At 59.2% G+C, this 14,783-nt stretch overlaps 1 protein-coding gene across 5 annotated transcripts in view; it reads right to left on the reverse strand.

Annotated features, from left to right (window-relative positions):
• Positions 1-3,755: 3,755 nt before the first annotated feature.
• LRSAM1 (leucine rich repeat and sterile alpha motif containing 1) overlaps positions 3,756-14,783 on the reverse strand; it is a 28,148-nt gene continuing 17,120 nt past the window's right edge. For all 5 annotated transcript variants that reach the window (XM_080402071.1, XM_080402070.1, XM_080402073.1 and 2 more), the window contains 11 exons: positions 14,201-14,271; positions 13,339-13,438; positions 12,348-12,435; positions 11,802-11,876; positions 10,056-10,136; positions 7,814-7,909; positions 7,141-7,239; positions 6,275-6,406; positions 5,776-5,857; positions 5,379-5,527; positions 3,756-4,883 (listed from right to left, as the gene is read on the reverse strand). In XM_080402071.1, coding sequence (XP_080258197.1) covers positions 4,758-4,883; positions 5,379-5,527; positions 5,776-5,857; positions 6,275-6,406; positions 7,141-7,239; positions 7,814-7,909; positions 10,056-10,136; positions 11,802-11,876; positions 12,348-12,435; positions 13,339-13,438; positions 14,201-14,271 — 1,099 coding nt within the window. In that variant the 3' untranslated portion in view covers positions 3,756-4,757. The remainder of the gene's footprint in view (positions 4,884-5,378; positions 5,528-5,775; positions 5,858-6,274; positions 6,407-7,140; positions 7,240-7,813; positions 7,910-10,055; positions 10,137-11,801; positions 11,877-12,347; positions 12,436-13,338; positions 13,439-14,200; positions 14,272-14,783) is intronic.

Genomic DNA, 14,783 nt, shown 5'->3' on the forward strand with positions numbered 1-14,783 from the left:
GCCTTTAGGTTAGTGAAACACTTGAAAACTGACTTAGCTCTGACGTAAATCAGGAATCACTTGATCTGGAAACTCTTCTGGGGAGTGTTTTTGCTGTTAAACTGCTCTCCTGGGAGAGGAGGGGAGGTCCCTTTGTGCTGTGACTGTGGCTGTCGCGTTGTGCGAGAAGCTGAAGTGCAAAAGCCAGTGGTGACGCAGGCAGGGGTCACTCCCCTGCTTCTCCACGGGGCTTCAGGGGAGAGGGACCTCGGGCATCACAAGGGCTCGCAGCAGTGCGGTCCCTCCTAAGTTGGCTCTGCGGGTGCAGGAGGCTGCCCGCTCCGGCAGTGTCCTAGCAGCTCTGCTGTGCCCGTCTGCTCTGGGCATGGCTTGGGGTGCAAAAGATTTGGGGTGCAAGAGAATTGAAGCTTGTCCTTTAAAAAGCAGGCACAGCAGGTAACGCAACTACTTCCCCACCTTGGTGTCTCCCTGTACCTTGGGCGGTTTTTTTCTGGCTTAGTCTCGGGACCTAAAATAAACCACGTTTGTTCTCTGCACCCTTGGGTGCGGGAGGGGTGAACATGAGGAAGGTCTGGGCTTCGGGAGGGGACAGCAGGCTGTGGCAGCCACGGGTGCCAGGCCATGAGGAGGGGCAGGCGCTGTCAGGGCAGGCTGCAGGGGGGCTGTGTCTGCTCCTGGGTGCTGGTTTGTGGCTGAAGGGGTGTTGTTGGATGGAGCTGGGGCTCGACACCCCGGAGTTGAACCCCCAGCTCCATGCCTGGGCCCTGGTCATCGCCCAGCCCCTTCCCTGCCCGCCGGGAGCAGAGGCAGCGCGTTGTTCTCGGTGCAGAGCTCTCCCTGCCCGGGATGCACAGAAAAACCACTGGAGACGGTGCTGGGGCCACATCTGCCTTTAATGTCCCACGTCTGTGTGGGGCTGTGCCCTTCCCCAGCTGCCACGTGCGCCACTCCGGGCTCTCTTCTAAGGGGAAAGGGCTTTTTTAATTGCTTTTGAACAGTTTCACCCACAGAAAAGCACTATGGCACCTTTCCTGTCCCCTTTCACCCCGTCCTCGCTGCCTGATGAGGTGGACTGAAGCGCAGCCGAGGGGATTTTCCAGCCTCCGGGACTACCACACCGGGAAGCACGTGTGGCCCCACGCTGCGACTCCTGCCGAGCTGCCGCCGCGGGGTCCAGAGGTACCGGGAATACGAACACAACACAAACAGAGCCAGGCCCCGGGGGGTGAAGGAGAGCGCTGCAATAAGTTAATTTTTAAAGAGTCTGATGCCTCGGGGCTCGTGCGCGAGGCAGCTGAGAGCGTCCTGCATGCCTGGGCTGGATCCTGGGAGGTGCTGAGCCCTGGCCTTGGCCCCCTCCCTGCCTGCCTCGCCGGGGCTGAGCCACCCGTGGCCCGAACAGTCCCTGACCCGCTGCTGGGTCCATCCTGGCTGCTCCGGGGGCGGCGGGGGCTGCAGTGTGGGACAGGAGCCCCTCTGCCCCATCCAGACCTACTTGAGGAAGACGAGCAGGAAGAAGGTGGAGACGATGAGGATGAGGATGCCGGCAGCGAAGCCGAGGCGCAGGTTCTCCATGGAGGCGAGGGGGGGCTGCGTGTCCAGCAGCAGCCCCCGTCCTGGCAGCCCCAGCACGAGGGTGCCTGGCACCTCGGAGCCACGGCGAAGGCCGCAGGGGGACACCATGCTGCTCACTGCGAAGACGGGGGTGTGAGCCGTGCATGACACCGCCACAGAGCGCGCCGAGGCTTGGTGGGCGTTTGGGGGGGCACTGCTGCCCCCCTCCTCCTCCCCACGCAGGGTCCCCGAGGCCGGCATCGCCCCAGGACCACCCGGAGCCAGCTCAGGCACCAGCGTCACCATCCTGCAGAAGGGGCAGCTGATGAAGGCGACGGCAGCGGCGCGGCACACCAGCTTGCGCAGGCAGCTCAGGCAGAGGGAATGGCGGCAGGGCAGCTGCTGGGGGGCTCGGCCCCCCCCGGCACCCCAATACGCCTCGTAGCAGATCCCGCATTCCCCGCCGCTCTCCGGCCCCACCACCATGGTGCTGCGGGCGAGCACAGCCGGGCCGGCCCCGCTTTTGAAGGCAGGAGGGGGACGGTGGCCGTGCCCAGGCAGGCAGGGGGGGCGGCGTGGCCACCCCCCCACTGAACTTCAGTCTGGCCCCAGGGCGCCTGGTGGCCGCTGGACCGGCACGTTCCTCCTCAGCAGCACGTGTTGCCCCAAAACAAACCTTGCTTTTCCCTTCCCTTCTACAGATCCGCTATATTCTCGGTATTTCCCCATGTGTGGGGGGTTTCTGGGATTTTTTTTAGGATGAGCTCACCAGTGGGGGACAACAACGGCCGCTGTGCATCCATTCCACACCGGACCTGGATGTACGTGTCACCTGGCACAGGAGATGAACCACCGCGGGCAAAGGGTGGCTGCGGACCACCACGGCCCCTGCGCTGCTTGAGGCTGGATGTGGGCAAAAGGCAAGGATGCATTTTTTTTTTTAATTCTTTTTAAATTCTTTTTTTCCCAGTCTCTGAAAATGCCTGAGCACAGCTTGGGGTGACACAGGGCGCCACTACGTGGGAACAAGCTGGTGGTCCCCAGGCTCCCAGGTGATGCTGCAGCTGTTGTGGTGTCCCAGTACACGGCTGAGCAGGGTTGGCCCCGCAGGTACGTGGGGCTGTGGTGGCGCTGGGGACGAAGGGCACCCCGGCACTGCCGATGCTGCAGGCACTTATTTACGGGTTCGCAGCGGACCTTGCCCGGTGCTGCTGTCACTCATTACCCCCCCCCCAGCACAGCCTGGGTTGCGAAGGTGGCCGGCAGGCGCAGGCTGGGCTGGGCTGGAGGGGACAGTTTGCAGCTTTGCTGCTGCTGAGCAGGTCTGGGGGCGGCCGGCAGAACTGGGGTGTCTCTCCCCCCTCCCCAGCCGGACACGCGGGGCTCTCGGTGTGGTCCCTGGGGGAGCGGGGTGCGAGGCAGGGCTCCCTGCGGGGCTGGGGCTCTGCAGATGCCTGGGACCCACCACCCTCCCCGCTGCCTCGCCGTGCTTCATCCCTTGGCAGGTTGGCACCTGACGCCGTCCTCCTTCCTCATCCTGCGGGATGCCAAGCACCTCCGCTGCCCGCACCCTGCCCAGGCGAGGGGGAGCACGTCAGCCCCTCCTAGACCCTTCCTGCCCTCATCTGGGCGTCTTTTCCAGGGCTCCCCTTGCTGCACCCCAACCACCAGCTGCTTTGTGTGTGTGTCCCTTGCCAGGTCCCCACCCAAGCACCCGGCAAGTCCCTGGATGGGACCTGCTGGCTCCAATGCGCAGCAGTACCTCAACGTGGAGGCAGAGGCTGCAGCAGGGAAATGTCCCCAGCGGCTGTCCCCAAAGGGCTCAGCCAGGGCCACACAGATCCAGGCCTGGCTCTGCTGCTGCCGTATCCCAGGACTGCTGGTGGCACGCAGCACTGCACTGGCCACCTCCCCGAGGCCACCACGTGCCCCGCAGGGATGCTCTGCACAGTCATGGCACATGTGAGGTGAGCCCAGTGGAAGGTCCAAGGTCTCCCGCTGCCTGGATGTCCCCAGAGCTGCTCTGCAGTGAGCAACATCCTCGCAGGAGTCCAAGATCCTCAAATTCTTCCTGGTTTGACGCAGGAGAGGAGGAGGTGACACCGGGACAGCCAGGCACGTGGCGGCTCTGCCACTGCTCTGGAGCCCCTGGCTTTCAAGCGTCCTCCCCCTCCAGAAGGAAGAAGGCAGCAAAAAACCACCAGCAGAAACCAGCTGCTTTTAATAGCTTCTCCCGGGGGAAGGGCTGCGGTGGGACCGGGCTTATCTCTGCATTTTATACTTCAAGAGACAAAAAGACAACACTGGGCTCGTTACTTATTAATGACGATGGAGAACAACCTGCACGCCAATACACAGAGGCAATGCAGAGCTGCACTGGGCACAGCCCCAGCCCACCCGCTCAGTGCCGGACTCGTGCAGGCTGTTGGGCGGCAGCAAGGTTTTCTGCTCCCAACACGTGTTTTTTGGGATGAGGGATGGCACTGGGCTCCTCCAGCCATGCTGGATCCCCCCACCCTGAGTCCTGGAGCTGGGGCTGTTGCAGACTTTCCCCTACCACAGGAGCACGAATTAGGGGTGGGGGAGCTCCTTGCTCTGCTCTGGCACCCGCTGCCCGTGGCTGCAGCCCCTAACACACTGCCAGGGGTCGCCAGAGCAGAAGCCCCAGGCCTCTGGCATGACCAAGGGTCAAGGCACCATCAGCACTCCACAGCATCACACGCCCCAGCTGAATCCTCCCGCAGGAGAGTCGCCCACCTCTGGGCAACAGCGCAGGAGCGCAGCAGTGCCCTGGCCACAGCGCAGGAGCTGCGAGGTCACAGCGGCTTCAGAGATGGCACCGACTGTGTCCCTGCTGAGCCAGGGCTGTTTCTGAAGGCAAATACATGAGCCAGAGAGGAGGGGCCATGGGTGCCCCCAGTTCCATCACCCAGTGCCCCCAGGCAAAAGGATGCTGGGCGGGCAGGCAGGAGGGGAGGACGCAGATGAAGAAGGAACCCAAGGCAGAGGCTGAGAAGCCATCGGGGAACACGGCGGCTGCTGAGACCCCTGGGTGCAGCCAGCCGGGGGCCGTGCACGGGGAGGGCAGTGCTGGTCATGCTGGGCGAGTGTCTGCTTAATACTGACACGGAGTAAACAGGGCCGTGGGTCCGGGCAGGGGTGCCGGAGGCAGTGCCGGGCAGCCTCACCTCCCGCCGCCCTGCCTAGCCGCTGTGGAAGATGCGGATGCGCTGGGCGATGTCCTTGCGGCACAGGGGGCAAGTGCGCAGCCGCTCGCAGCAGGTCTGGCAGCAGCAGACGTGGCCGCAGGGCAGGAAAATCATCTGGGTCTGGGGGAAGAGACAGGAGAGGGCACAGAGGCTGTTGCTGTCCCAGAACGCTCATCCCAGCACCACGTGGGAGGAAACCAGGCTGGAGGAGATGGGGACCAGCCAGGGGGTGTCACCGCACGGGAGGCAGACCCTGCACCCCCATCTCCATCCCCAGGCATGGGGCTGGGCGCATGCGAGGGGCTGCGCTGCACAGACAGCGAGCGCAAAGGGCCCGAGGGCAGGACACGGGGCAGGGCAGCCCTGCGAATGCTCCCCACAGCTGCTGCGTGCACAGACGGGCTCAGGAGCTCGGCAAGGTCCTTCCCAAGCCCATGAGGAGCCCTGCCTCCTTCTCTGTTTTCATGCCTGAGCCAGGCTGTGCTGGGGAGCTGGAGGGATGAGCACCCAGGCATGGCCCAGGGCCAGGCTGGGGGTACAGATACGGGGGGACGTGCTGGATGCTGCCCTCACCCCACCCCCTGCTCCAGCACCGCACTGCTGCTAGGGTCTCACCTCCTGCTCCATGCAGACAACGCACTCTGACTTCTTCTCATCCCACTGCAGCGGTGGAGCCGTCGGGACCACAGGGCTCAGCAGCTCCTCGAAGGGAGCGCTGGGCTCCGGGGCGGCAGGGACCTCCTCGCTCACTGTCCTCAGCAGCTCTGCAACCACAAGCAGGAGGTCTGAGCACCAGGAGAGCCATCCAGCTCCCGCCCACCCACCATGCACGGGATGGCTACAAGCAGGTAGGCGCTTGGGCTCCGTTACATCAGAAAGTCCTATTTTTTTACATATATTGGGAGCAGCTTGACAGCGCAGCCTGGCCCTGCGTATCTCCCCACGCAAGGCTCAGGTACCTGCTGCGAGTGTAAAATACGTCAGAGACCAGGCAGAGAAGAACTAGCGGTACCTGGGATTGTCCTGGCCACAGCCAGCACCTCCTGAGCTCGCTTGAGGATGGCACGCTGCAGGCCAGCCTCCGTCACGCCGATCTGCGGTGCAAGGGGAGGGCGGTTAGCTCCCGGAGGGGAAAGGGGACTCGTGTCCCGCAGGGGACACTGCAAACTCTTGGGCCTCGCTGGCAGGACCTGGCCATGCCAAGGGAAGCACCTCCATCAGGCGTCAAAGCCAGGTAAGGGGATTGCCCTGGTGCCATTTCTACTACAAAGAGCATTTGCAGGACGCCGAAGGCCAAAGCCAGGCTACAGCTCACCCTGCAAGCGCCCTGGGAGAGCTGCTGCTGGCTGGGACGGGGCACAGAGCAGCAGCGGCACCTCTCCTTGCTGGGGGGTGACACACCGGGAGCACCAACACTCCCTCCCGCCAGCCCCACCACGGGCACAGCCCAGCTCAGAGCAAGGGCACGTTCAGCCAGTGTCGCCCTGCACTGTTTATCTGCTCTCTCGTACCTTTTCCAGGTCACCGGCAGTCATGGTGCTGAGCGCTTGCAAGGATATTCGATGGTGTGCAAAGACTGGCACGTACTGTTCAGCAGACAGCTCAATTAAAAGGTTCACCAGCTGCCGCTCCAAGCCCTCCTCCTGCAAAACACAAAGTGAGCTCCCAGACTTCGCTCTCGGGGAAAGGCACGGGGACAGGCAGCAGCAAGAGCGGGCACCGTGCTCATTCCTGCCCTCTGCCCCGCTCCGGAGCGTTCTGCACCCCTGAAGACACTACAGCCCAAAAGCCCAGCAGCAGGAGCGACAATTCTACGAGCACAATTCCAAATGCCGTGTTTTGGGAAGGACGGAACAGACCGTGTTTTGGCAGCCGGTGTCTGCAAGAGCACCTGCTTTGCAAACTGGAGCTGCAGCACGGGCAGAGCCCAGCTCCATCCCTGGGCCACCCCCGTGAGTATTTTAGCGGCAGAGTCCCGGCTCAGGACGTCGGGGCAGGAACGACAGGAGCTGCTGCACTCGGGGGGATGTGCAGGGGAATTTGGGGAGCCAGGCAGGGGCGTTTGGGTGTTTAGCTGGAACAAAAAGCCCTGCCTGGAAGGCACGTGGAGCCCTTTGCTCCTGCCGAGCAGCGTGATGGTGGGATGGCAGCTCCCCACAACCTCCACTGCACAGGAACAACAGGGGGGCCGCTGGGTGCCACGATGGCTTCACTGCACCCCGGGGGCTGCGCCGGCTTGTCACCCTGCGCTAGGGGTCTGTGCCCCCCCCCACTCCCTGCCTTAGCTGCGCCGGCGGGCCCAGGCAGGGCTGCCCGCACTCCCCCCAACTGCAGAGCAAAGCAGAGCGACGGTGAAAGCATCAACTGCGGCAGCGACCTGGAGTTTGAGGGAGAGGGGCTTCTGGTTCAGCAGGCGCTGGTACTGGATCAGCCAGTAGTTCTCCTGTTTGGTTTCGCTCTTTGCCTCCATTTCCAGCTGAAAAAGAAACTCGTTCCTTCAACAGCCCGAGGCAACGTCGCAAGCGGTATTTAGGGATGCTCGAGTGGGACGTGTAGGGGGGAACCCGCAGAGGGCCAGCTCAGAGCGCTGTGACAGGCACACCTACGGCCAGGCGGGCATTCCTGACCCTCTGCGGGCTGGCCCCACCCTGACGCCCCCTCCCCCCCAGCCAGCCTAGGGCTGTGCAGCCCCTCCGCTCACATTGCCCCAGATGCTGGAGCCTGGTCTCCTGACGCTCAGGAGAGCCTGCAGGTCTCTGGGATGACAAGCCCACACGCAGGACCGAGGCGGGATCGCGTTCATCCCCCTACAGCTCTTCTGACGGGGAAGACTGATGGCGATGGTGCCTCATGCTGCAGCGGCGAGTGCCACTAACTGCGTCCCCAAGAGCTCTCATTAGCACTTTCTGAAGTTAAATTAAGTCTCTGGAGCTGGACACAACTCCAAGCCTTCCTCTGCTCCCCTTTATGCCCCTGCGGACCACCAGACTCTCCCCGCAGTCAGCCCAGTGCTTTCTCATCTACAGCACCCAGTGAGAAGCCTCCATTACCAGTATCTGTCGCAGTTCTTCTTCCCTTTGCTTCTTTTCTTTGAGCAGCTGCTGCAGCAGGTAGCCAAGCGCTTGCCGTTGCTCTGCGATCACCCCCTGCAAGGGAAGGACTCTGGCACCCCCATCCCCGCACCACCCGGCTGCCAGCAACCACCCTGCCCCCACGTCCAGCAAAGCACTTACCGTACCCAAAATGCTCACATCAGGGGGGGAAGCTCTGGGCTCCACTCAGCCCAGCCGAGCAGACAGCCTGGAGCCCCCCAGTAGCTGGGATCCCCCCAGTAGCTGGCATGGCAGACCCCAGCCGAACCCGTTCCTGCCATTATCCCATACCTGCCCCCCCCCAGCACACCCCGGGCACCCCCAGACCGTGCTGGCTGCAGCAGCTCTGCATCACTCCATCAGTTCAGGCGGTGGACCACAAGTGTTCGCAGTCCCCCTCCCCAGCTAAGGACCACCTGACAGGAGGTCTAGAAGCCTGCAGGGACGCGGGGGAGGCCAGGAGCGAGCTCCCCGTGCCTTTGGGCAGCTTGCTTTCACCGGGGTCTCACACCAGGCACCACCGGGTACCAGGGCAAGGTAAGGCATCGCTGCAGCCACACCGCTGGGAAAGGAGGAGGCTGATAACCGCAGGGATGTCAGCCCTGTGGCATCTCTGCGTGGTCCTGTCCCAGCTTGCTCATAGCAGCTGGGAGGACCGTTACCTGAGCAGAAGCCAGCAGTCATCAGCCACAGGGACTGCAGATGTCCATGGAAAAAAAGGGATAAGGATGCTGCTAGAAGGCTGACCTCAAGGAGTGTGGGGAAACCTTCCCTGAGCGGCACCTGGACCCTACCCGGGGTGTTTAAGCAGGAGGACAGTCTCTCACAGGCACAACCCACCATTAGCTCATCTAGGAAGCATCAGAACCCCAGCCGAGGTGAGAGGGACAAGTAATGACGCATGGGAGCTGCTCCAGCCAAGAAACCCAGGCAGCTTTGGCTACCCTTGAGATGAGCCCACACCGTGGACACCCCGCCAGCATCGCTCTCTCCCCGACTGACCCTGCGAGAAACTTGTGTAAGCACCTCCCTTTCGCAGGGCGTCTTTGGCTGTTCCCACTTTCCAATAATTTTTTAAGTTCGTTACTATAGCACCTGTATCCTGGGGGGGGGGCGGGGGGAAGCAGCTGCCTGCGGCACGGGAGGGATGAGGCACAACTGCAGAAAAGCTTCTGCCAAAGCGCTGCGTGGGCACTGCCACAGCCCCCACAGGGAGCCCGTGGGCTGCAGATGGATGAAGACGTGGATCCCTGGTTTCTTAGCATCCAGTGATGAAGCTGCAAATGTAGTGTGCTGCCTGCTGGGCTGCAGGTGGGTACCAGGGCTGAGCCTGGGTTTCTGCCCTGCCCTGGAGCTCCTGTGCTGCTCACTAACTGGAACCACCCAAGTCCAGTGCCACGTGAACTACATCTGCCTGGGGTTCCTTGGCCATCCCTGCAGGAACGTTGGGTGGTCCCCACCAACACGGCAGCGCTGTACGGAGGAGCTGCAGAGCTGAGGTAGCATAACCCAAAGCTGACACTTCAACGTGTCCAGCGCAGGGCTCGGAGGTAACCCTGTTGTAAATCAACGCATACCAGCCTGCTGCGTGCGCTGCTCTCGGAAAGTACGCGCTGTTTGCTACCGATTCCAGCCTGACTAAACAGGTGACCTAACCTGGCAAACAGCACACACAAGAAAACAGCTGATGCAAAGGCGTAACAACAAAAGTTAAAGCCAAGCTGCTTAAGCCAAGCTCGACGTTCCTCCATGTGTGACTGCGGATGAAATCAGCCCGTTGAACGGTGGGATGGTGGGGCAGCGCAGCCTGGGAGTCAAGGCTTAGAAATGAAGGGGGAGAGCTGACAGCCATCACTGGCGGGTATTTAAAAATAAAACGCAACACAGAAAGGCAAGAAGACATGCGATGCCAACAACTGGATCACAAAATCCTTCCCCACCCAGCAAACCTGGAACTGCCCATTGCTACCAGGGCCGGCTGGTTTGTCTCTCCCCTGAAAATGCATCGGGATGTTTAGGAGCAGCAGCAACGTTCCCACGTTACAACAACAAAGAGGGTTTTGTGGTGTCCTGCGGGCAAGTACCCTTCTGACTAATCATAAAACCGTCTGGAAACTGCAAGGAGCAAAAGAAGCAAGTGGAGCTTTTGCGATCCCAGAGCAGAGAGAGGGTGGCGGGGCAGCCCCAGCGCCCTACATACCTGCAGCGTCTCTGTGTCCAGTTCTTGCCTCTTTAACTCCAGCTGTGTCAGCTGCAATAACTCTGTTTCTATTAATTTAATCTAAACAGAAGATGAAACATTTTTTACTGACATTTGAAAAGACTTTAGTTTATGCTCTTTTAAATAGAGGTCTAACCGCTGCCCTGGGAGGGATGGCACTGCAGAGCTGCCCAGAAGTCTGGGGAACCTGCTGATGCCCTGCCGTGATGCACGCTCTTAGGGCTGCTCTTCATCTTTAGCTTGAGGAGCTGTGTCACCTGCTCTCTAATTGTCTCTCTACTCTAAGCACCTTCTGTTCAAGTCTAGAAGCACACTGCAGCCAGTTTGTTCAGCCTGGCCTTTTGTAGCCACTCTGGAAGGCAGCAACTGATTGTCAAAGTCCTCCCGGCACTGCTGCTCAAACTGCAGATGAACTGGGGAAGGGTCCTGGTTCCTAGATGCTCCAGCAAATCCCATAATGATACATGCTCTTTCAGGTGGGGCAACTGAGACACAGAGAGGTGAAGTGAGTTGCCCGAGATCCCACAGCAAAGCCAAAATGAGAGCCCAGCTCACATATCTGCCAGGCCACCCACCATCCCCAGGCCACCCACCACCCCCAGGCCACCCACCATCCCCAGGCCATCCACCATCCCCAGGCCATCCACCATCCCCAGGCCACGCTGCTTAATGTGTGCCCCCAACCACGAAATTCCTGCCAACACCAGGGCTCTGCAGCAGGCAGCACCCAGGGCTCCTGCCCCTTCGCTGCCCTGCAGGGTGCTGCTGGGGTGGGCTGGATTTCACCCATAAAAGGTCCAGCCATGGTATCGTGGAACAACCACTCTTTGCTTACAGAGCAAGTGCAAGTGAACTCAAGCAATGGAGAGTCGTTAGGCTTATCTCCTGGGTTCTCCACGCACAATCCACAGGCTTCTAGCAGAGACTAGTCACTGGGTGACTCAGTAGATCCAACCCCTTAAGCTTATCCACCAACTCCTGAACTGAGATCTTTCTGGTAGTTTCAGATCAGGAGAGGGAAGATTCTGGAGCACTGTGCCAGAAACAAGCCACCCATCTTTGTGCATCAGCCACCACCACCTTTCCATCCTCGGGTACCAGCCACCACCACCTTCCCATCCTCGGGTACCAGCCACCACCACTTTCCCATCCTTGGGCACCAACCATTGCTACTTTCCCATCTTTGGGCACCATCCACTATGACTTTCTGCATCAGCTCGTGCTCCCCCGCCCCAACTATCGCATTGTGCCTTCTGCAGAATGGAGCTCAGAGGCAGGCTGAGCATGGGAAAGAAAAGGTGAACTTATGGCTCAAGGTGCAGTTCTGATGTGCTGGATGGAGATGCAGCGGACTCATGGGGAAACAGCAGCCCTGCTAAGTACACAGCCTGAAGGAAACTGCCCTTGTGCTCGCCCATCACCCCCACAGAGACAATGCCAGTCTGTCCTCTAGTGACCACTCTCCAGCACTTCATCCCCATTAGCGCTGAGAAGATTGAAGCAATGGCAATTCCATTGCTTCCACGAACCTAAAACCTGCATCCACACACCCTCCTATGGAGCTGGGAGACTGTGGTTTAACCGGCACGGCTCAACGCTTGGTTGCAGAGCTCTTAGCCATACACCAGCTCTGCTCTACGCTCACAGCACCTCGATCTTCCTTGGAAGTGTCTCACCGAGCGGCGGTATGAGCTGAGTAGCTGGTTGCTCTTTCCTCTGACTCACCTGGTTCCTGATCTGCCTGTGCATAAGATCCTTCTTCACTTGGAGAGCTTCGAAGGCAGCTTTCTGCATCTCAATCTAAGGGACAGGCAAAATCCTGCTTAGTGGGGTTGTTGATGCAGCTGCAAAAGGGCTCAGCAACTCTGCGCCCTTGCAGCAGCTCATGAACAGTGCTTGCAACAGCGTCATGATTACATCCCGGAGCCCCAAAAGGTAAAACCCACTTTACAGACAGACACAGGAGTTATACTCATGTCCTTCAAACACGCATTTTGAACGCTTTGTATGAACTCCGCTCTGGTTTTCAGCAGCACTGAGCACCCAGGCTGTGCAACAGGGCACGGCTGCCCAGCGCTTCTGAAAATGAGCTGCAGAGCCCTCAGGTTCATCTCTACCAGAGACTCTCACAGTTCAGCACACAGCGTTAAAATAACTTTCGCACACAGCCCAGCCCAACCACCATTGCTCCTGTGATCCACTCTTGATCCCGCTTTTGCGTGCAGTCGCTTTCCCTCGATCCCCCCGCCAGCCTTTGGCTCCCTTGCCTACCTGCTGCAAGATCTGGCTGACAGCTTTGTTCTGATCCAGCTGTTGCCAAGCCAGGATTTGCTGGAACTTCTGATCCATCTCTGCTAGGCTGCAAGAAGATGGATTTGCCATGGAGTTACTGCTGGGTCTGAGACTCTTGGTGCAAACAAGAGGGAAAACAGGCAACAGGGAATCCAGGAATGGAGACATTGGTTACCGAACAAGGGCTGAGGGCCATGGCGCTGCGCAGCTGAAGCCTGACAGATTTAACACCTCCTTCCCCGCAGCCAAACCAAACCTGCCCCACAGACCAAGCCAGAGCAGAAGCACCGCTGGCTGCACGTGCACAGCCTGAAGTCCAGACAAGCCTCAGCGAGCTGCTCAGGTGGTGAGAACTCACGGTTGGTACTCTGCGCCGGGAAGGGCGTGCTGATGGAGGAGATCCAGCCAACGTGGCCATACCTTGCCCGCACACGCAGGCAGGACCTTGGCTGCCCGCTGTCGGGCAGCTCACAGGCACGCAAGGCTGTTTCTGTTCAATGCCAGATTATAGTTTCTCACCTTGTTGTAAACAGAGCAAGCCAGAACGCTCTCTGTACCTATAGCAATGCAGTAAGTCCTACTTAGATACAAACAGCACCCTTGAGACAACCCTAGGAGGTGAGGAAAGGAATTCTCTGCTAGAGTTTGATACTGAACTGGCTAACACAACAGGAAGACCAGTCTAATTTCATCCTCCATATTTAGCAGAATGTTCAAAGTGAAATAAACAGCGTAAAAAAGTGATAGTTCATCCAAAGTGTGATTAACATGCATATTCTTGTGGCCAGAAGGCAGTTCACTGAATCAGGTTTGATGGTTTCTTTGAATTGTGTGGTCACCTGCTCTTACACAGCCGCATTCCAGCAGCTGCAGGAGTTCCTGGCTGTATCTATGGGAATTACACTGGGAACTGCTGGAAAAAAAGGGACTTTACAACAGTGCCACCAGCCCCAGACACCTCCCACCATACCTGGAGCACGCCTGGTTGACCAGGTCTTGCCGACGAGACTCGTAGGTCATTTGGATGAGCTTGTTCTTGTAGCTCTCGGCCAGCATTTGTTGCATGGCAGCTGGGAGACAGAAGGGCCGTCAGTCTGCGCCAGAAGTGGGTGTCTAGAAGAGGCACCCATGTGCCACCACTGCTACAAGCACTTGCAACTAACAGTGCCTTCTCCCTCATTTCCAGCCTGACCCTGCTTTGTCCATTTCCTTATTTCAGAGCAGATTCACTCAGCTGCAAGAACCGTAACGATTTATAGTGGAATTACCTGAGCAAACTCCGCTCTGCCTGGGCTTGCATCTCTCCAGTGCTCAGAGGAGCCCGGTTCCTGCTTACCCATCCTCAGACGGGTGCAGCTCTGCCTGTCCCCCTGTGAGTAATCCGTCCTCGCGGTGGCAACACACCCACCATCTATCTCCCTTGAGACCCCAGTAGATCTGTTCATGGTCACCACGGGCAGAAAAGGCTCCCCAGCACCATTCCCCCACCACCGTCTCACAAATCCCACCAGCTAACGTCTGTTTGGTACCTCTGAAGTACAAAGCACTTTGTGTGCTTACACCCAGCCTCACAAACACCGTGTGTGACGCTGTAGCTTCACAGGGAGCACAGCCTGCACCTCAAGGAGAAGCAGCAGTCAGCTGGAGGTGGGTCAGCTGTGGGACACATGCAGCACTACCCCCTGCCGCTCTGCTCCACCGCACCAAGGAACACGCCAAGAACGTGTGCCTGACAAAGCACCTCCCGTGTGGCTGTCACCGATTCAGCACATCTCCAGGGGAACCGCGTCTTTGCTTGCACCTGACCACCCCAAAGAGTTGTCTGGACTTACCGGCCACTTCCCTTCTGCGTAGATGCTCCGTCTCCTCCTGTGTTATTGCCATCAGCTGTTCCATCCTTATTCTGCCAAACAACCAAGAACAATTCAGCCATTCCTTCGAACAAGCACCCTCTCCCTTCTCTCCTGCTCACCCAGCTCAGAGCCTAGAGGCTGGGCAGATCCACCCCGCCACCTGCTCGGAAAGCCACGTGCATCCCAGCGGCACAAAAGTCTCAGTGCTTCCTTGGTAAGGAACCTCTAAGTCTATGGGAGACAACAACAATTTTGCTGAAAATCATGGAGACAATTACTTCTTCGACTGGAAAGCTGATCCTTCTGAGAAACACATCTACGCAACATGTATACACTCTCAGCAAACGTCTGTCCCTGTTTTTGCTTTCCTTCCTCCTGAAGCTTGATGAGCACTGTAAAGCTGACCTACGTGAGCAGTGCCACCGACAGCAGCCACCTGGCCTCCATTCCTACCTCCCCTGCCCTCATCCCGGCACAAACACACACAACGCCACCTAACAGACCAGGAACCGGTGTGGATGGAAAACTCTCTGACATGCAAAGGGATTATTTCCAGCCAGGT

Source organism: Falco punctatus (genome assembly GCF_963210335.1).
Source record: "Falco punctatus genome assembly, chromosome: 9".
Taxonomy (NCBI): Eukaryota; Metazoa; Chordata; class Aves; order Falconiformes; family Falconidae; genus Falco; species Falco punctatus.